This window comes from Artemia sp. Qi Xiang Cuo, chromosome 17 (assembly GCF_049724085.1).
Source record: "Artemia sp. Qi Xiang Cuo chromosome 17, ASM4972408v1, whole genome shotgun sequence".
In the NCBI taxonomy this organism is placed as follows: domain Eukaryota; kingdom Metazoa; phylum Arthropoda; class Branchiopoda; order Anostraca; family Artemiidae; genus Artemia; species Artemia sp. Qi Xiang Cuo.
In genome coordinates this window covers 58,440,814-58,462,038 of record NC_142810.1, presented here as the reverse complement: position 1 = coordinate 58,462,038, position 21,225 = coordinate 58,440,814, and the positions used below count along the sequence as shown (strand labels likewise).

The following is a 21,225-nucleotide window of genomic DNA, read 5'->3' as shown; positions in this document are numbered from 1 at the left end:
TGAAATACGGATAGCTTATGATGTATAGTTTCCAGAGAAGACAGTCACAGTAAACTCAGCTGACAAGCCCTGGGTCAACACGCGCCTGAAAAGACTGATGCGTAAACCCAACAGGCTCCATAAAAAGGGGAAGATAGGTGAAGCTTCCAAGCTGAGAAATCAAATGGTCTATGAATGTAGATTGGCTGAGAAGTCCTACGGTTCAAAAATGAACGAGCTCATGACCACAAACCCAGCCGGTTACTATAAAGGAATACGGCTTCTCACCGCTTCTCTGTAAGGCAAAGTGTAAGCGTATACGACAAATCTGGGAATAAGCTCGACGCAAACGCTATTAATAAGTATTTTGCTAGTATTTGCAGAAGCAATCCACCAATTTCCAGTGTTCCCCCTTTGGCTGTTCCATCTGAAATACCTGTGATTTTCCCTCATGAAGTTGCAAAGGTTCTTGAGAGACTTGACCCCAATAAGGCAACTTACCATGGAGACATTCCAAAAACCCTGTACAAAGAAAACGCAGCCTTTCTAGCTGAACCTCTGACTGCCTTTTTAAACCAATCTATTTTGAGTGGTACCTTTCCGGATGATTTAAAAAAGGCAGTTGTAACGCCAATACCTAAAGTTTCGAATCCAAAAGGGCTGAGTGACCTACGACCTGTATCTTTGACCCCTATTGTATCTAAAGTTTTCGATCATTTTCTAAAGAAACGGTTACTAGAAGATTTCTGTGATAAAATAGATCCCTGTCAGTATAGGTTTATTAAAGAATCTAGCACAGTACATTATCCCATCAAAATTGTGGAAGAAGCCCTGGAGCATCTAGTAAATAAAGATGCATTTGTAGAAATATTCCAAGCAGACTTAGAAAAGGCTTTCGACAAATCAAGTCATCCGGATATTCTTGAGTCAATGACTGATTTTAGAGCTTTTTTTAATTCGGATAGTTTATAGTTTTTTACACGGAAGGCAACAATGTGTTAGTGCTGATAGGGTACAATTAGATTTTCTTGAGGTTTTATGTGGAATACCCCAAGGTACCAAAATTGGACCTGTTTTATTTTTAATACTGTGTAACAAAATTGCGACTTGGCATGAAAACAGAGCAAAGTTTGCAGATGATTGGTCATTGCTGATACTTCATAAGCTAGGATTTATTATTAGTATGGATGGCATAATTCGCCGTTTTGAGGATGACTGTCAAGAAAAACGGCTTTCAATTAATAAGAAAAAGTCAGAACTTTTGAGTCTCGCTTTTGAAAAAAAAAGTTCCTAGTCAAAGTGATATAAATGTGCCAATTGTAAATAATATGAAAATTTTAGGTGTGACTTTTAACTCAAAAATGTCATGGATGGGTCATGTAAATAATTGTACCACGATGGCAAATATAGCGTTGCGTAATCTAGTCACAATTCGGCGATTCGGTTTTAGTCTCGATTTTCACTGTTGAATTTTTATAAACTGCACATTCGGAGTATTTTAGAGTATGCTTGCCCTGTGTGGCATCCGGGGCTAAGCAAAGAGCAAAGAAATAACCTTGAGAATGTGCAGAAACGAGCTACCCGTGTGATGTCAGGTCCGGAATTCACGAATTATGATGATAGGCTTAAAATCCTAGGCCTAGAGAGACTTGATGCCAGGCGACACCAGCTTACAATGGCCTTTGGAAAGAAGCTCTTGGAGTCGAGCAAGCATCGAGATTTGCTCCCTGAACCGGCAAGAACAGGGTGTAATACAAGGCACCAGAATAAACCCGAGCCTTGTAAGCCCATGGCTACCAACCGATACCGATTGTCTTTTCGACAGCATTTTGTGTCTCATTAAATTCTTGTTATTTGACATAATAAATTCGTATCCTATCGTAGAAGGAGGCACACAATAAAATTGGATTGAAATTTGATCTTACGAATTTGGTTTTATGAAGGCAAACATCAATGTCACATCGGAGAGGAAAAGAAATACAAGATTCAATTCGTAATTCGGACTTTTAAAGATATAATTGTTCGAAGAAATTAGGGAGGAGTTCATGAAAATACTTAAAAATAAAACAAGAGGAAAGAAAGATGTAAGTGGATAGACCATCCAATAGATTCATGCTGAGCTGGTCTGTCACCTCAGACACTAATTTAATTGCTTTGTTATATATTTTGAAAACAGGAAAGGTAAAAGAAGAGAATGTTGATAGCCATACTGTTGGACAGTAGTATATATAAGGTTGAATGAGATAGTGAAAGAGGAAGCAATGACGAAGCTTCCAAAGAACTTCTAGGTTTCTGGAGAGCTTAAGTTTCACGAGAGCACAGTGATGTTTGAAAGATTTTCGTCCAATAAAATAACTAGGAATTGAGAATTTCTATCAGGGGGACGAGTTGTATCACCATAAGTGGTAGAAACAGTTTGAAACAAAGGACAAGAAGTACCTGATCTGGAAAAAATAAGTAGACTAGATTTAGCTAGGGCAAGGCGATTTGGATCGAACTAAGCAAAGGTTCTTTCTAGAAAAGAATATACTTTCTTGATAAGGGAAGAATTATTAATTTCTGAACACCCGAGAGTACTATCATCTGCAAATACAAATAGCACTGGATCTAGAGCTGCGCCACTAGGTGGACAAAATTTTGATCACAAATACTACAGCAACTTCGTTTAGTTTGTTTAGATACAGCAATAAAAAGATCATTGATGAATATAAGGAATAAAACAGATCCTAGGATAGACCCTTGAGGGACACCGAAATCAACACAGAATTGCTCTTGAAGCTTAGGGTCAATACTTATCAGGAATTCCATATGGAGGCACAACATAAAACTGGATTAAAACATGATCTTAAAATATGATTTTAAAATATAATATGATATTAACATATAAAATTAAAATATGGTTTTAATTTTATGAATGAAAATATCCAATGTCATTTCAGAGAGAAAAAGAAACACAACATTGGTAGTTTGGCTGTATTATTTATTGAAAGGCCACATCCAACAGCTAGTTACCATTTGCAACAGCATCTCAGCCAAAGTTAGGCCCAAAACAACATCTTTCTTCTTTCAAGTGTAAGATAATTGATAAGATTATAACAATTGTATCGTTTTTGGTATTGTCCCTAATTTTGCTTAAAATAGAGGTCTGGATGCTTTTTAGCTCATTGTTAAGCACTGCTTTTATACAAAAACAGGAAATATCCAAGCCATTTCTGATCGAAAAAGAGACATTTTATCGATTTTAAACTAGGTATGCTTTTCCCAGACCACAATGCCTTTCTGTGACGAACAAATAAACATTCAAAGGGGGATAATTCTAATTACAAAAGAAATGTCGAATTTATAGTTGTTTATTTGATTGGTCTCATCTCCCCATATATACGACACATCCTCGGTGCAATACCTTAAATTAGGTATGTTTTTCCCAGACCACACTGCCTTTCTATGACGAACAAATAAACATTCAAACGGGGATAAGTCCATTTATTTAAACAGTGAAACAAATTTCACTATCTAAATAAATAGACTTATCCTCATTTGAACGTTTATTGTGTTATTACATACTTTTTTCTAAGACCTTTCAGGTATCCTCCACCCCCCTTTCCCCTCTTCTTCAATAAACTTTTCAGATATCCATGACAATTTAGGTTATATCAATGAATTTACATATAATTACATTATATAATTTTTAATAATTTATTAATCATTATATAATTCAAATTATAAGAATTTACAATAAATGTGAAAGCGTACCTCATTCTGGTCCAAATAACCATCTTTGTTTTGGTCTCTATATACATTGAACTGTTCTCTTTCGCTCTTAACCCAATCAGGTTCGTCTTCTTCAGAGGTTCCACGGTACATATCCCCTAAAAAAAAAAGGACATATGATCTCGCACTAATATTTAGCAAAAATACTCATTCGGTTCAAAGAGATCGGAGCGGGTATCTCGTACTACCCGCTACCGTACTACCCGATTTTCTACTTTGATCCAAGAAACAAGCGAACAAAACGCTGACCCGAAGGAAAACCTTTACTGGTCGGGCAGTGTCAGATACTAGTCAGGCCAGGAGGATTCTGGCTGACGAAATCAAATTTAAAACCCATTAAAACCCAACCTAAGACAAGGAACTACCAATAACCTTGACTTTACTTTCAACAGAGGTAGCTCTTTCAGGGACTTTAACTTGCGGCACTAACCTTACTCAAACCGCAGGCAGGGTCCTTAAACCCAAGGTAACTATAAAGGGTGAACCACAGCAGTCCTGGAGAAGGCAGGATCTCTTCAGAAAAAAATAGACATTTGAGGAGATGGATTAACCTAAATATACGGAGTATTTTATTGGTCACGACTTTCAGAGGCAACGCTGTAGCGTTGCCTATAGTAAAGGCCATACGGCTCCAATGTTTTATTATTATTAATTATAAATATATAATATTAATTATATAAGTAAAGCGCCAATGACGCAGTAGGTTTTAGGCTTCTGCAGTGAGACGATACCCAAACTCTTGTTTGTAGTTATTTTTATTCGATTCAAACTTGATTTGCATATTCAATTTAAATTTCACTCGTTTTAAGATTTATTTATTCATTTACATTAATATATATTGTATGCTTTTTTCGCATTGATTGTTTATTTAATATCTGTTCGTTTTAAGTTTCATTTTTACTTTAATAGAAAAATACTTGTTTTCGTTTTAAGCTATATTTTCATATTCAATCTATGCATTATTCGCTTTAAGATCTATTTATTCATTTACATTATTACTTGTTGCATGTTTTTTGCAGTAAATGCTCACTTAATTTCCGTTCGTTTTGTGAGTTGCTTATTATTGAACAAAAATGTTTGACGGTTTAGAGATGGCATTTTAACAGGTAATAGCTTATCCTTGGGTGAGGATTAGAAATACATTTTCATTCATTTTAAAAAATTAGTTTTCGGAATTGTTGGTTTTATTAATTTTTGTTCGTTTTTGATTGCAAAAAGTTTCAATTTTTTTGGCATGGGAGGGGGGGGGGGTGCTTACGGTTCGATTATTCTTGACTTTAAAAAACGGATCTAGAGCTTTCAATTTATATCGAATGAGGCTATTATCAAAGTCTATACGATTACCTCTTTTATAAAAAACTTATATAAACAATATACAGCTTGCATAGCTTGTGGACAGCGACTCAACAATGAATGGATTGAAAAAATAGCTCCAATAAGGGGGTTTAGACCATTTCACTTGCTGACACAAAGGGATCACGGCTGTTTGGAATTGACCTTAATAGGATTTTGTGTGCCAAAGTAATTTTGCATGTATCACAGAGTATGTAATTTAACCTTATAATTGGATAATTATAATAGATTTCCTATGTGTGCGTCCCATACAAAATCCCTTGCCACAAGTTATAAAACCTCTTTATTAAGTTTTACCTCAGAGAATCACTCGCATCGCCTACCCTTGGGTCCTGGGGGGCTGTGTTTACACCGGAGTTATTGTCATCAGAACATTGAACTATTTTAACAAAATGTCTGTCTCAAAATTTGCATATGATGCATTGAGGGCGTGTCTGAGGGAGAGGGGCTATTTGCCGTTCAATCTCTTTTGACTCTTAAAAAGTGAACAAAAACTTTCAATTTCAAATCAAACGAGCCCTCACTAAAGTTTATACGAGCATCCTTCCATAAGAAATAATGTGAAGGATTTGGAAAACTCTCAAATTAAAACCGATGTCTTGAGGGCTGTGGGGGAGTTATATTCCTCAAAGACCTAATTTCCAGAACTTAAAACTACGTTTAATAAAATAGCTGTTTTAAAATTTTGATTGGAGGTGTTTGGGGAAAAGGTGGGCGTGAGAGGGAGGTTAGTTGCCCTCAAATGACATTCGACTATTACAAAGGGCACTAGGCCTCGGAATTTCCAGTCGAATGACCCTTTTTTGAAGTTTTTACGGCAACGCCTTCTATAAAAACCTTATATGCTCCCAGGGAATAACGTAAAACACTTTCCCTGAGGGTTTTTGGGTAGTGTTCTCCTAAAAAATATATTTTCTGTCTGGAAATCAACTACGCTGAACAAAATGGCTATCTCAAAATTTTGATTGGATGTGTTTGGGGGAATGATGGGCGTGGGGGGGGGGGGCAAGATGCCCTCCAATCCCTTTCGACTATTAAAAAGGGCACTAACCCTTTGAATTTCCAATTGAATATGCCTGTTTTGAAGTTTCTACGACAACGACTTCTATAAAAACCTTATATGCCCCCAGTGCACAACTTAAAACTCTTGCCGAGGGTTCTGGGGGAGTGTCCTCCTCATAAACATATTTTCTATCTGGAAATCAGCTACACTGAACAAAATGGCTATCTGAAAAGTTTGATTGGATGTGTTTGGGGAAGTGATGGACGTAGGGGGGGGGGGGCTAGCTGCCCTCCAAACACGTACGACTATTAAAAAGGGCACTAGCCCTTTAATTTCCAATAGAATGAGCCTGTTTTGAAGTTTCTACGACAACGCCTTCTATAAAAACCTTATATGCCCCCAGGGCATATCTTAAAACAGTTGCCCTGAAGGTTCTGGGGGAGTGTCCTCCTCCAAAACATATTTTCTATCTGGAAATCAACTACGCTGAACAAAATGGCTATCTCAAAATTTTGATTGGATGTGTTTGGGGAAATGATGGGCGTGGGGGGGGGGGGCAGTTGCCCTCCGATCCCTTTCAACTATAAAAAATGGCACTATCCCTTTAATTTCCAGACGATAGAGCCTGTTTTGAAGTTTCGATGACAACGCCATCTTTGAAAACCTTATATGCCCCCAGGGTATAACTTGAAAGCCTTGCCTTGAGTGTTGCGGGGGAGTGTCCTCCTCAAAAATATAATTTCTATCTTGAAATCAACTACGCTGAACAAAATCGCTATCTCAAAATTTTGATTGGATGTGTTTGGGGGAATAGTGGGCGTGGGGGGTAGTTGCCCTCCAATCATTTTCGACTATTAAAAAGGGCACTAGAACTCTCGATTTCCCATCGAATGAGCCCCCTTTAAAGTTTCTACGACGATCTCTTCCATATGAAGTGCCTCTGGGAAAAAAATAAAAATAAATAATAATAAAACATTGGAGCCGTATGTCCTTTACTATAGGGCAACGCTGTAGCGTTGCCTCTGATTATGTATTTATTTTTTTCCCAGAGGCACTTCATACAGAAGGGGTCGTCATAGAAACTTCAAAGGGGGCTCATTCGATTGGAAATCGAGAGTTCTAGTGCTCTTTTTAATAGTCGAAAATGATTGGAGGGCAACTAGCCCCCCCCCCAACGCCCATCATTCCCCAAAACACATCCAATCAAAATTTTGAGATAGCCATTTTGTTCAGCGTAGTTAAATTCCAGATAGAAAATATGTTTTTGAGGAGGAAGCTCCCCCACAACCCTCAGGGCAAGGGTTTTAAGTTATGCCCTGGGGGCATATAAGGTTTTTATAGAAGGCGTTGTCGTAGAAACTTCAAAACAGGCTGATTCGATTGGAAATTAAAGGGCTAGTGCCCTTTTAAATAGTCGAAAGTGATTGGAGTGTAACTAGCCCCCTCCCCCCCCCACGCCCATCATTTCCCCAAACACATCCAATCAAAATTTTGAAATAACCATTTTGATCAGCTTAGTTTATTTCCAGATATAAAATATATTATTGAGGAGGACACTCACTCACAACCCTCAAGGCAAGGGTTTTAAGTTATGCCCTGGGGGCATATAAAGTTTTTATAGAAGACGTTGTCGAAGAAACTTCAAAAACGGCTCATTCGATTGGAAATTCAAAGAGCTAGTTCCCTTTTTAATTGTCTAAAGTGATTGGATGGCAACTAGCCCCCCCCCCCACGCCCATCATTCCTCCAAACACATCCAATCAAAATTTTGAGATAGCCATTTTGTTCAGCGTAGTTGATTTCCAGAAAGAAAATATATTTTTAAGGAGGAAACTCCCCCACAACTCTCTGGGCAAGGGTTTTAAGTTATGCCCTGGGGGCACATAAGGTTTTTATAGAAGGCATTGTCGTAGAAACTTCAAAACAGGCTCATTCGATTGGAAATTAAAGGGCTATTGCCCTTTTTAATAGTCGGAAGTGATTAGAATGCAACTAGCCCCCCCCCCAACCCAACATTTCCCCTAACACATCCAATCAAACTTTTGAGATAGCCATTTTGTTCAGTGTAGTTGATTACCAGATAGAAAATACATTTTTAAGGAGGAAACTCCCCCACAACCCTCTGGGCAAGGGTTTTAAGTTATGCCCTGGGGGCCCATAAGGTTTTTATAGAAGGCGTTGTCGTAGAAACTTCAAAACAGGCTCAGTCGATTGGAAATTAAAGAGCTAGTGCCCTTTTTAACAGTCGAAAGTGATTGGAGTGTAACTAGCCCCCTCCCCCCCCCCGATTGCCATCATTTCCCCAAACACATCCAATCAAAATTTTCAGATAGCCATTTTGTTCGGCGTAGTTGATTTCCAGAAAGAAAATATATTTTTGAGGAGAACACTCCCCCAAAACCCTCAGGGCAAGGGTTTTAAGTTATGCCCTGGGGGCATATAAGGTTTTTATAAAAGGCGTTGTCGTAGAAACTTCAAACAGGCTCATTCGATTGGAAATTAAAGGACAAGTGCCCTTTTTAATAGTCAAAAGTGATTGGAGGGCAACTAGCCCCCCCCCAAGCCCCTGATTTCCCCACACACATCCAATCAAAATTTTGAGATAGCCATTTTGTTCAGCGTAGTTTATTTCCAGATAGAAAATATGTTTTTGAGGAGGACACTCCACCAGAACCTTCAGGGCAAGGGTTTTAAGATGTGCCCTGGAGGGCATATAAGGTTTTTATAGAAGCCGTTGTCGTAGAAACTTCAAAAAAGGCTCATTCGATTGGAAATTCAAAGGGATAGTGCCCTTTTTAATAGTCGAAAGTGATTGGAGAGCAACTAGGCCCCCCCCCAGCCGCCCATCATTCCCACAAGCGCATCCAACCGAAATTTTGAGATAGCCGTTTTGTTCAGCGTGGTTGATTTTCAGATAGAAAATATATTTTTGAGGAGGACACTCCCCCAGAGCCTTCAGGGCAAGGGCTTTAAGTTATGCTCTGGGGGCATATAAGGTTTTATAGAAGGCGTTGTAGTAGAAACTTCAAAACAGGCTCATTCGATTGAAAATTCAAAGGGCTAGTGCCTTTTTTAATAGTCAAAAGTGATTGGAGGGTTACTAGCCCCCTCCCCAACACCCATCATTTCCCCAAACACATCCAACCAAAATTTTGAGATAGCCATTTTTGTTCAGCTTAGTTGATTTCCAGTTAGAAAATATATTTTTGAGGAGGAAACTCCCCCAAAACCCTCAGGGCAAGGGTTTTAAGTTATGCCCATGGGGCATATAAGGTTTTTATAGAAGGCGTTGTCATAGAAACTTCAAAACAGGCTCATTCGATTGTAAATTAAAGGGCTAGTGCTCTTTTTAATATTCGAAAGTGATTGGAGGGCAACTAGCCCCCCCCTCCACGCCCATCATTTCCCCAAACACATCCAATCAGGCTTTTGATATAGCCATTTTGTTCAGTTTAGTTGAGTTTCAGGTAGAAAATATGTTGTGGGAGAGGACACTCCCCCACAACCGTCAGGGCAAGAGTTTTAAGTTATGCCCTGGGGGCATATAAGGTTTTTTATAGAAGGCGTTGTCGTAGAAACTTCAAAACAGGCAGATTCAATTGGAAATTCAAAGGGCTAGTACCCTTTTAATAGTTGAAAGTGATTGGAGGGCAACTAGCCCCCACCCACGCCCATCATTCCCCATAACCCTCAGGGCAAGGGTTTTAAGTTATGCCCTGGGGGCATATAAGGTTTTTATAGAAGGCGATGTCGTAGAAACTTCAAAAAAGGCTCATTCAATTGGAAATTCCGAGGGCTAGTGCCCTTTGTAATAGTCGAAGGTGATTTAAGGTCAATTAACCCCGCTATCATGTCCACCTTTTCCCCAAACATATCCGATCGAAATTTTAAGACTGCCGTTTTATTAAACGTAGTTTTAAGTTCTGGAAATTATGTCTTTGAGGATTACAACTCCCCCAAAGCCCCCAGGGCAAGGGTTGTAATTTAAGGATTCTCCGAATCCCTCATATTATTTCTTATGGCAGGGGTGCTCGAATAAACTTTAGAGAGGGCTCATTTGATTGAAAATTGAAAGTTCTTGTTCACTTTTTAAGAGTCAAAAGAGATTGAAGGGCAATTAGCCCCTCTCCCTCCTCCACACCCTAAATGCATCAGATAAAACTTTTTAGATATACATTTTGTTAAAATAGTTCAAAGTTCTGATAACAAAAAACTCCGGTGTGGACACAGCCCACCAGGGCCCAGGGATAGGCATTGTAAGTTATACGCTGTGGCATATCTTTTTAAGGGGGGTTTATAACTAGTGGAAAGGGGTTTTGTATAGGAAGAACATATAAGAAATCTATTATAATTATCCAATTATAACGTTAAAATATATACTCTGTGATAGATGCAAAATTGCTTTGGCACACAAATTCCTATTAAGGTCAATTCCAAACAATCGTGATCCCTTTGTTTCAGCAAGTGAAATGGTCTAAACCCCCTTATTGGAGCTATTTTTTCAATCCATTCATTGTTGTCAATCGCTGTCCACAAGTTATGCAAGCTGTCTATTGTTAACATATTAGGTTTTTATCAAGAGGTTATCGTATAGAGTTTAAAAATAGTCTCATTCGATATCAATTTAAAGTTTTAGATCCGATTTTTACAGGCCCGCCTACTTCGCCCGTAAGCACCCCCCCGCCCCCATTGTCATAAAAACCTGAAACTTTTTGCAATCAAAAAAGAACATAAATTAATTAAAAAAAAAAAATTCCGAAAAAAAAGTTTTTCAAAGAAAAGTAAAGGCCATTTTAAACTTAAGCTCAGGAGATACAAATACCTGTTACAATTCAAACTCAAAACGACCAGAAATTACTATTAAAGAATAACTGAAACCCAAAACGAACAGAAATTAAATAAACAATCATAGCAAAAAACACACAACAAGTAATAATATAAATGAATAAATAGATCTGAAAGCGAGTAATGCTTAGATTGAATATGAAAATCAAGCTTAAAACGAAAACAAATATTTTGCTATTAAAGTATAAATGAAACTTAAAACAAACAGAAATTAAATAACAATCAATGCGAACAAACATACAATATATATTAATATAAATGAATAAAAATACCTCCAAACGAGTAAAACTTAAATTGAATATGCAAATGATTTTGGAATCGAATAAAAGTAACTACAAACAAGAGTTTGGGCCTTGTCTCACTGCAGAGGCCTAAAACCTACTGCGTCATTGGCGCTTTACTGAAAACGAATTATATTACAAAAGTTTTCTTTTGTACTTAATATTGAAAATAAATATTAAAATTACAGTAAAATTTTGAACTGATGAGCTTTTAGCAGTTAATATCATTATGCATCAAATATTCAGTTTAATTTATTAGTTGTTTTCAAGATTAGTCAAGACAAATATAGTTTCACTACAAGCAAAATTTGGATACTGCCCCCTTCTTTAACTGTAAAAACCTAAAGCCTTCTGCGTCACTGGTGCTTCACTGAAAACGAATTACTCGTATATTACAAATTTATTATTTTCCAGTTCTTACAGCATTGAAAATGAAAATAAAAATTACAGTGAAAAACAATCTTGAATTGATGGATCTGTCAACAATTAATATCATTAAATATCTAATATTCAATTTGATTTTGTTTATACTTTCCAAGACTGTTCAAGACTTATATAGTTCTGCCATTTTTTTTAACTCTGCCATTTTTTGTAATTAATCGTGTTAGTTTGTTATGAAAACATTCTCTGGCTTCTAAGCATTTCTATTTGAGCGGAAAACTGCACCTCAAACTTTGTGGAACATGCATTTTCTTGCATGGAGCCCCAAAATATAATAAAATGTGAAGTTTCGGAGTGTTCCACCACTCGCAAGCAAGTGCCATTGGTATTTTTGAATTCGCATGGTCAATTTAGGGGGTGGAGGGTCGGCTAATTTTCGTAGCAGCCTCATTCCGTCGTGGTATGGTTCACATTTTCAACACCTGGCGTCCGGACTATCATATAATCTACCAAGCATACAAATACCCCAAATCAGTTTCAATAAATAAATGAAACCCAAGACGAACTAAAATTAAAATAAACGTTAGACTCAAATTCAAAAAGAGCATAAATTAATATGAGTAGGTTTCAAAACCCCCATGCTTTCTAAAAGCCAGGATATAATTTGTATTTTACTGAAAAAAAATTCAAATGAGTCTACTGAAAAAAAATGTACATTGTCAATTTAATATACATATGCTGATATTTATTCCCTAAAATCATAATTAATTTTTGATTTCTTAAAGTTATAAAAGTGAAAATATTTCAAAGAGTTGTTTTCAGTAAAGCACCAATGACGCTGTAGGTTTGAGGCTTCTGCCGTAATACGATGACAAAGTTCTTGCTTGTAGCCACTTTTATTCGTTGCTAAGTTGATTTATGTATTCAGTCCAAGCCTTCCCCGTTCTAAGGTTTGTTTATTAATTTACATTAATATATATTGCATGCTTTTTGGAATTGGCTATATATTTAATTTATGCCAACTTTAAGTTTCATTTATGCTTTGATAAAGAAATACCCTTTTTAATTTTAATATTGATCTTCATGTTCAGTCCAAGCATTCCTTGCTTTAACATCTATTTATTCATTTATATTATTACTTGTATGTTTCTTTGCTATGCTTGTTTATTTAATTTCTGTTCGTTTTGAGTATCATTTATTCTTTAATAGTAATTTCTTGTCATTTTGAGTTTGAATTTTAACAGGTATTTGTATCTCCTGAGCTTAAGTTTAAAATGGCCTTTACTTTTCTTTGAAAAACTTATTTTTCGTAAAGTTTTTTTTTTAATTAACATATAAACATAGAGAATATAATCCTTTTTCTTCTAACTATAATTTTTTCTGTAAAAAAAATATACAACGAATGTAATTAAATTCCTTTTAATCCACATGTCAATTTAAATTTTTGATAAATCTAAAGGTAGAGGATGTACATAAAAGGTGTATTAAATAAAAACGAAAAAAGGATAAGTGTAGGGAAATTTTAAGCTCCATGATGATATCCGCCCCATTAAGACTTAGCATAAACTCTTTTTTTGCAGGTAATTAGCCCACGGCTACGTATGAAAGTAAGCTATCGTTATGCTTTTGCTGCTTCTCAAGTATTTGTAATGTTTGGCATTTTTCGAAAAAAAGAATAAATCGGACAAACTCTTCGTTATTCTTCATGGAAATGCAAAAAAACCTATAATTTTTCTTTGAAATTTCTGAACATCAACATGGCACATGAGCCCCCCAAAACCTGTGTCATTAAACATCCCCGTTGACGTGCTAAACATTCGTAAATAAAATCTCTGCCATATATAAATTAGTTCTTTAGATATTTATTTACTCAAAAATTAAAGGAACGCCCTATTTAAGGTTGCATACGTCCTTCATTATTTAGTTTATTATTATTATTATTATTAAGATTATTTTTATAACTGACTAAGTTATTTAGATCGCATCCACAAAGATCTCAGTTCGGGACTATTTAAACTCACAAGAACCTAAATCATCAACGGAAAAAGGCAACATATCTTCTAATAGCAGGACAAAGAAAAATTAAAGGTTGTCTGATATTTAGCACTTTATCTTGAGCGTAACAAAATTCGAATTAAAATCCACTGAATGTGCGCGGAAATAAAAAATGTTAATTTAAAAACATTATAATAACGTAACGAGTTAACGTTACGTTAACGTAAACGAGTGTAACATTTTATACAGTAGAACAATAATAATGATGAAAATCGGATACGAACTTGGTCATAAGTAAAATAAAAATAATAAAAAAAAACACACTAAGCATCAGAGAACGAAAAAATAATCATTTAAAAGTATAATGAGCTTTAAGATGAAGGCGTGGAAAATATTAGAACAAAGAAAATATAATATTGACCGACATCGGAAAGCTTGTGTTAAAGCTTGTTAATGTAAAAGTTTGTGCTGTAACATAGGAGAACATGATATACGATCATATAAAAAGAGCTTTAAGGTAAAGGGTCCAACACATTTTGTAGCAGCAAAAAAAATAATATTGTCAAAAATTAAATGCACAAAAAATAAATGAAAAAAAATTACCAACACCATCTAGCGTTTGGTGTTTTTTGGCATTTTTTAATATAATGCATATCCATTAAAAAAATATAATGAGCATTAAGGTAAAGGAGCGAATTGTTTTAAACAGCAAAGATATAGAAAATATAATAATATAATATGGAAAATATAATATTGAAGAGCAATATCGCGCTTTAAGACTTTTTGTTCCTTGTGCAACTTGGCGTTTTATTTTTCTGATGTCCTTATATCTTAATGTTGCAATGTAGAAGGACAATTTCGATATCAATCGATAGCCGAGTTTATAATTTATCCATCTACCAAATTATATCTTGAAATTTGCTTTACATCTTCTTGGATTAAAAACACATTAGAAATGAAAAAACAAGAAAATTTTCTTATTTTTAAGTAAGCGTATATAATTCTATGGAAGAAAGTTGAAGTAATATTACAATTCTGCTCGGTCACTCGATATATCTTAAACTATCGATATATCTGAAAGACGGTATATTGTTGAGACATAACGTCGATACATCGATATTGAAATTTTTTTTCTGTCGATATCAAATTTTTATACCAGAGCACAACTTAGAGGGATGACGATATATTGATACCGATATGAACCCAAAAATGCTGCTCTTTTAGTACAAAAACCCAAAAATGCTGCTCCTTTAGTAAAAAAAACCCCAAAATACTGCTCTTTTAGTACAAAAAAACATAAATGCTGCTCTTTTAGTACAAAAACCCCAAAACACTGCTCTTTTAGCACACGCGAGTTATAGACTTGTTGCCAAAATGCCCTCTGCATCGAATTTCAAAGAAAATATAAACAATACAATGGGTGTAACAAGAACAAAAACCCAAGCGCCTCAGGCAGTATAGAGGTACCGAGGATCGAATCAAATTTTTAAATTTAAAATTCTTTTTATGGGAGACTTTAGCTCCAATACCCTAGAAGATAAAAATTTACAAAAATGTAAAATGCAGCAACATTTGGAAATAAATGCGTTGCTAATTTTTGAAAAATTTAAACATTCTTCTAAAACCACGCCACCAGTCATCACCACATCTTAAAAAATATTTCGAGTTAATTTGAGCTTTAGCATTTGCTCGATGTATCTGAAACTAGCGAACTCAAAGATATAAATATCCTGCTCTTTCAGTAAAAGCTAAATCTGTAGGTTTCTCACAAAAGTGCATCCTTCACAAGGGATAAAATCCGTAATATGGCTGTAATAAGAATACAAATCTCGAGCACCTCTAGCAGTATAGCGAGACCATGGAACGAAATACAAAATTTACAGATTTTAAATTCTTATGATGGATCAAAAATTTAATTTTATCTAATTTAATCTAAATTTTATCTAAAATTATGATATGCTGCCATCAAGGGAGAAACCTAAGCAACATACCTCATTCACCTAAGCTTTACCATTTAAAAACACCTTTTTATCAATATTTGCCAGACTTTCAACTCTCCTATATACAATTAAATTCGTTTATTATCGTTAACTGTAAGAAGACTTAAGCTTGTAAACGGATTAAATGACTTAAAAACCCTGTTGAACTTCACCATAAAATCCTCCAATGTTTGACTAGAAAGGGTGATGGCAATGTCATCCGCAAAATATGTAAAAAAAAAAGACTAATTAATTTTAGTTATTAATTTACTTATTACAATTTAATTACTTATTATAATTAATTTTATCTAAACTAATTATTTTGATTAATCTAAAAGGTCAAACATTTAGAATAATCGTAAAATGTTAATAGACTTGGAAAAAAGTTGCGCTACTTTTTTGAAAAATTAAAACATTTTTTTCAAAACTACACTACCAATCCCCTCCCCCTATATTGCAAAAATATTCGAGGTTAGTTTTAGCTTTAATATTTGCGGCAGGTTAGCACAGCCAGAAGAAGTCTCGCCACTCAGTGATGCGATCAAACAACGATAAGAAAAACCCTTTTCCCAATTACCAATATATTCTTCCTGGGATATTTTCCCATCTTTGTCTTTGTCAATATCTTCCATAGTTTCTAGAATGACAATGTCGTGCATTTGAGGAACATCTTCTGGATGCAAAAAGCTGACAAACTCTTCTTTTGTCAAAGCATCGTCACCGTCGCCATCAGCAACTGACCATCTTCGTCTATCCCGTCGTTGCATATCCCTAATAAAAATTGATTAATAATCAACGGATTCAGTCGCCAAATCTACCAACTCCAAGAAACAAGCAGCAAAAGAAAATGGCTAAAAGAAATATGGCGTGATTTCAGCCGCTTCCTCCCAAAACTAGCACCTCCTTTTTATTAAGTTTTTGAGAGAATTGCAAAAAAACTACTTTTTCCCGTTCTGAGAAAGGGAGAAATAAATAAAGACACAGGATATCACAATAACTTCCCCCCAATCCGTTTATTCAGGTCTTTGTTACCCACTTTCTGCTTGATGTAGATACTTCACTCTGGGATTCTAAATGTCTGTTCTACATTTTAACATTAAACAACTTGTTTTTACCCCTTGTAGATGCTAGTATACCACAGAGAGAATTGGAAACTGAAATATCTTAACTATGCCATTGGACTCACCATGTCAAAATTAGGGGACGTCTGGGCTTCACCCAAATCGAGTTTTTGTGTGGATCAGAAGAAAGCCATAATACTCCCAATAAACGAATCATTTAATTGTTTGGTTATATATTTGTTACATTAAAAAGAATGATTCAGTGTTTCAGAACAAATAAAAGCGGCAAAAATGTTAAGGAGAAAAGTGGAAAGATAACTAGGAAATAAGTAAGGCACCGAAAGGTATACTTTGCTTGTTTCACTTTTAATATACCAATCATTTTGTCGAGCAAAAAGTTAAGAATTTTGTTTTTCACTTATAATTCATAAAATTAGCTGCCCTTGAAAGTGATTATCTATTAGTTAGATTTTGATATGAATATCTTAGTGACTCAGTTGCCAAATCTACTAACCCCATAAAACGAATAACAAAAAAGGTAGCAATAGAAAAAAAGTAGAAAGGAAAGTGGGGAATAATGACGAAAGGTAGCGAAAGAGATGGAGACGCTTTGAAAGCCTTAGGAAGATTTGTCAAATGTTTTCCAGAGATATTTTCTCTTCTTTTTTCATAGTAAATAAATCTTTAAAATCTTTAAAAATAAATCTTTAAAATAAAATCTTTAAAATAAATCTTTTATTTATTTCCCTTAAAATCGAGGAGTATATTAAATTCAAAAATAAAGTTGAAAAAAAAATTCGACAAAAGAAATGAAGTATTGATTTAAAATAGGTTTTATAATATAACTAAATAAAATACGTAAAAAAATAAAGAACAACATAATATCAAACATTATATGAATTCTGGGAAAAAGGGAAAATGTAGGGCATAAAGAGAAAAAGAAACAAAAAAAATTGTCCAAAAGCCCCTTAGCTTCTAGTTTGACTGACTGTATATCAAACAATAAGCCAAAGAGTATGGGTAATTTAAAAGAGTGGGGACCGGCACTAGTGTCGACAAAAAACATCAACGCCATCTAGCGCAAGGCGGCAATTGAAATTTTGTTCAGTGCAATAATTTGACTTACTTTACTTGACTTAACACTCTTGCTCAGCAGGGTCACCAGCGTAGAGGGAACTTGTTGAAAGCGCTGTCAGTCTTCTCCAAGCAGGCCTGTCCAGGGCTAAGGATGGGGCCTCATTTGGGTCGATGTTGCGGTTGATGAGGCGTTGATTTATAACATCAGGTCGACGCAGGTGTCTAGTTTGGATGGCATCGACCTTTCTTAGCTGTGTCTAGGTTATCGGCCATGTTTCAGAAGAGTACAGCATGCTGTTTGAGACTGTGGCGTTGTAAATTCGGGCTTTTGTATGGCGACTAATTTGCGATTTGTAGAAGGCTGCTCTCAGGAGCCATCTGAATACAGAGTTTAACTTGGCTGATCTAGCTGAGATTTCGGCGTCAAGTGTGCCATTTGACAACATAATTGATCCAAGATAAGTGAACTGCCTTACCACATCAACAGCTTGCCCTTTGATCGCAACAGTTAAGGATGATGCCCGATGCAGTCTTTTCTATGGGCATGATCTTCGTTTTCTTACAGTGGATTTGTAGCCCAAATCCGGAGGCAGTGGAAGAGAGCGTCTCGAGTGCAGACTTAAGTTGGTCGAGATTTTCGCTAAGGACGGCTACATTGTCGGAAAAATCAACATCAGAAAAATCCCTCCCCGCATAACTAATACCAAAAGGGTGGAAATGGTGCGCCTCGTTCAAAATGTGATCGATGACACAGTTATATAGTTCAGGTGCAGCAACGCAACCTTGCCGTACACCGTTTTTGATGGGGAAGGAAGAAGAAAGCTTCCCATTAACAAAGACGGCGCTTTCTGTGCTGCTGTAGAGTTCTTTAAAGAGGCTGACCATCTTTGTTGGTAGGCACGCAGCTTTCAAGATTACTGCAGTTGGCAAAATTTGTGCAGTAGTAAGTGTCTGAATTCAGTTCCTTACTGAAAACGATTACAAAGCTTGAAAAAATCACGAGTGTCGCCAAATGTTAGATGGCGTTGATAAATTTTTTTTTTGCAGATACTAGCATCAGTTTCCACTCTTATACATTACCTTTACTCTTTGCAATAAGCTGTAAAAACTAAATGTTGTTCAATCCCAAGTGAAAAAAGGTTAAAAGGCTTTGTTTCACTGACAAAGAACAGACTGTTAATGATTTATTTTTTAGCCAATCCCTGAGTCCCTGAGTGGAGTGGGAGGAGGGAAAGTGTGAAGCTTTGGTAGATTTGGACGGATGAGAAGCGTGTGCAGCTGTAATGGCCTTTGGATGCTTAGTGCAACAGTGAATTCTTAGTAGTAGTAATAGTTTCCTTCAGGAAGAGCCTAACTAATGTACGCCCGAAATTAAAGGGTAAATCCAAAATTTTGTAAACTTTTAGAAAATAACAGAATAGGTTTAAAGTTTCCTACGGTAACAGCATTTGCTGTTATGGACTCATCATTATATAAATCATTATAATAATGATTATTAAAATATAACAACAAAATGAAAAATTACAACATATGGCTAAATAGTGCAGCTTAATTATTTTCTCTAATTCAATTATCCTTTGCATGGGTGATGTATCTTTATTTTGTCTCTTTTTTGTGTTAAATTGTTGCTTAAATTTGTTAAACTTTGTTTGCTTAATTTTTTTTTTTTACCAAAAATTAAAATTCGCTGAAAAAAGGGCAAGTGAGAAAAATTGCCCTTCTAGATGATTCGGGGATGGTAACTACTATCTAAAATTATTCTTAATAGTAAAATGTTATTTCGAAAAAAAAAAAAAAATCTCAGGTAATTTTGAAAATAGCCAGAAACCCCCTTAAAATGACGTCAACTCGAAACAAAAGTATACCATTGGAACCGCCTTGGATGAAAACGCTATACATTCAATAAATAGATAGCATCGTATTATTTAGTATACCTGGAATAATATTAACAATACTCAGAAGAACAATACCAGAAATAATATATTGAATAATATATCTATCTATTCCGTGCAAGTAGTTGATAGGAAATAAAACGCACCTGTACGAATAGCCTTCGTCGTCCTTTTCCAGTTCATTGGGGTCCATATCGTCTAAGAAACCATAGACAGTTTTCCTATAGTCAGCCCACATAATTTTGTCTTTTGCATTATGTTGACTCCATTGTCGTTCAACATCTTCTAAAATATATTTTTTCTGTGTATATTGTATCCAGGATTTGAGTTCTGCCTCTGTCACAAAACCGTCATTATCTCGGTCTATTTTGTCAACGATTTTCCTGGAAAAGAAAGTTGGTGGAGGAATATGAAAGAGGCTAATTGATCTCCCAGGAATTATTCTAAAGCCCCAATTAGGGATAGAAAGGGTGTTTTCAAGAAGCCCCCCTGTGCTCACTTCCCCCTCAAGGGTACTAGCTTTTCATGAACTTGGAAAATGTTGTACTGGTTGAATAAACCCAAATATGTGTCTGAAGGGTCTACTTCTACTCTCTTCATAAGATTCAATGATTCTACCAATGGGTTTTAGCTAGACCCCGGTGCCATGCCGAGGAACGTATACCGGCGACGGGGGGGCAAAAAACCGCGCGTCACACCATGCCACTGTCAAGATGTGGGAGCCGTGCCGCCGGGAAGGTGCCGGCGGTGCGATCAATGCTGACCGCAAACATTAATGTTTTCCTTAGTCTTTCTCAAATCACAACTTAAATTTACAACAGATTCGAGCCTATTCATGAGTTCAAAAATCCACAAGTCGCTGGCTGGAAACTTCTTCGTTATTCATCAAGAGAAGTAGAAATCTGGTAGAAACAAAATGGTTGTGACGTTTCAGAACCCTTGCATAATACGAGTAGTTGAAGTATCTATTAGCTATGTATTCTTAACATAATTAATTATCAAAATTAGTAGTTTCTTTCATTGAGCATTACTGCATACAAAACGTTAAATATCTTATCACAATATTTATCAGTTACCTGGTTAAAAACTTTGCATATAATATTAAACTAAGAAGCTGAATTTTTTTATAATACCCTTTGCCTATATCTATTTTGTCACCTTTAAAACAGTTGAAATGAGTGACTTTGATACTGATTGTTTTTTTTTTGCTCTTTTGGATTTCTAAAAAGCGTTCTTGTATTAAAAACTGGTTTTTAATAACTATTTAAAAAAAAATGCATTTTAAAGTTTTTTTTGCTTCTTTATAGAGTATTTCACGTAGGCTAAGGCTGAACTGCTGCTTTTTTATTGGTTTTGGCTGCTCTTTTGGATATTATTCATTTTTTCTTTCGGGGATTCATTCCAAATTTTAAACATATAAATACCTAATATCAGTCAAATTATAAACCGCATCTAAAAGGAGTAAATTTATCAAAGTGAATAATAATTGATAAACACTTCACATGAGAACACTTCAATTACAATGAAACAAAAAACACTTAATGGTTTATTCGGTATGAAGAAAAATGAAGTGCCAGCTATTTTCTTCGGTAAAAAATGAAAATCTCA

General features: G+C 35.5%; 1 protein-coding gene across 1 annotated transcript in view; it reads right to left on the bottom strand.

Annotated features, from left to right (window-relative positions):
* Positions 1–21,225, bottom strand: part of scf (Calumenin B scf) — a 67,531-nt gene that overhangs the window by 5,541 nt on the left and 40,765 nt on the right. The window contains exons 4-6 of the mRNA XM_089103732.1: positions 19,764–20,000; positions 16,165–16,358; positions 3,733–3,848 (exon numbers count right to left, since the gene is read on the bottom strand). Coding sequence (XP_088959858.1) covers positions 3,733–3,848; positions 16,165–16,358; positions 19,764–20,000 — 547 coding nt within the window. The remainder of the gene's footprint in view (positions 1–3,732; positions 3,849–16,164; positions 16,359–19,763; positions 20,001–21,225) is intronic.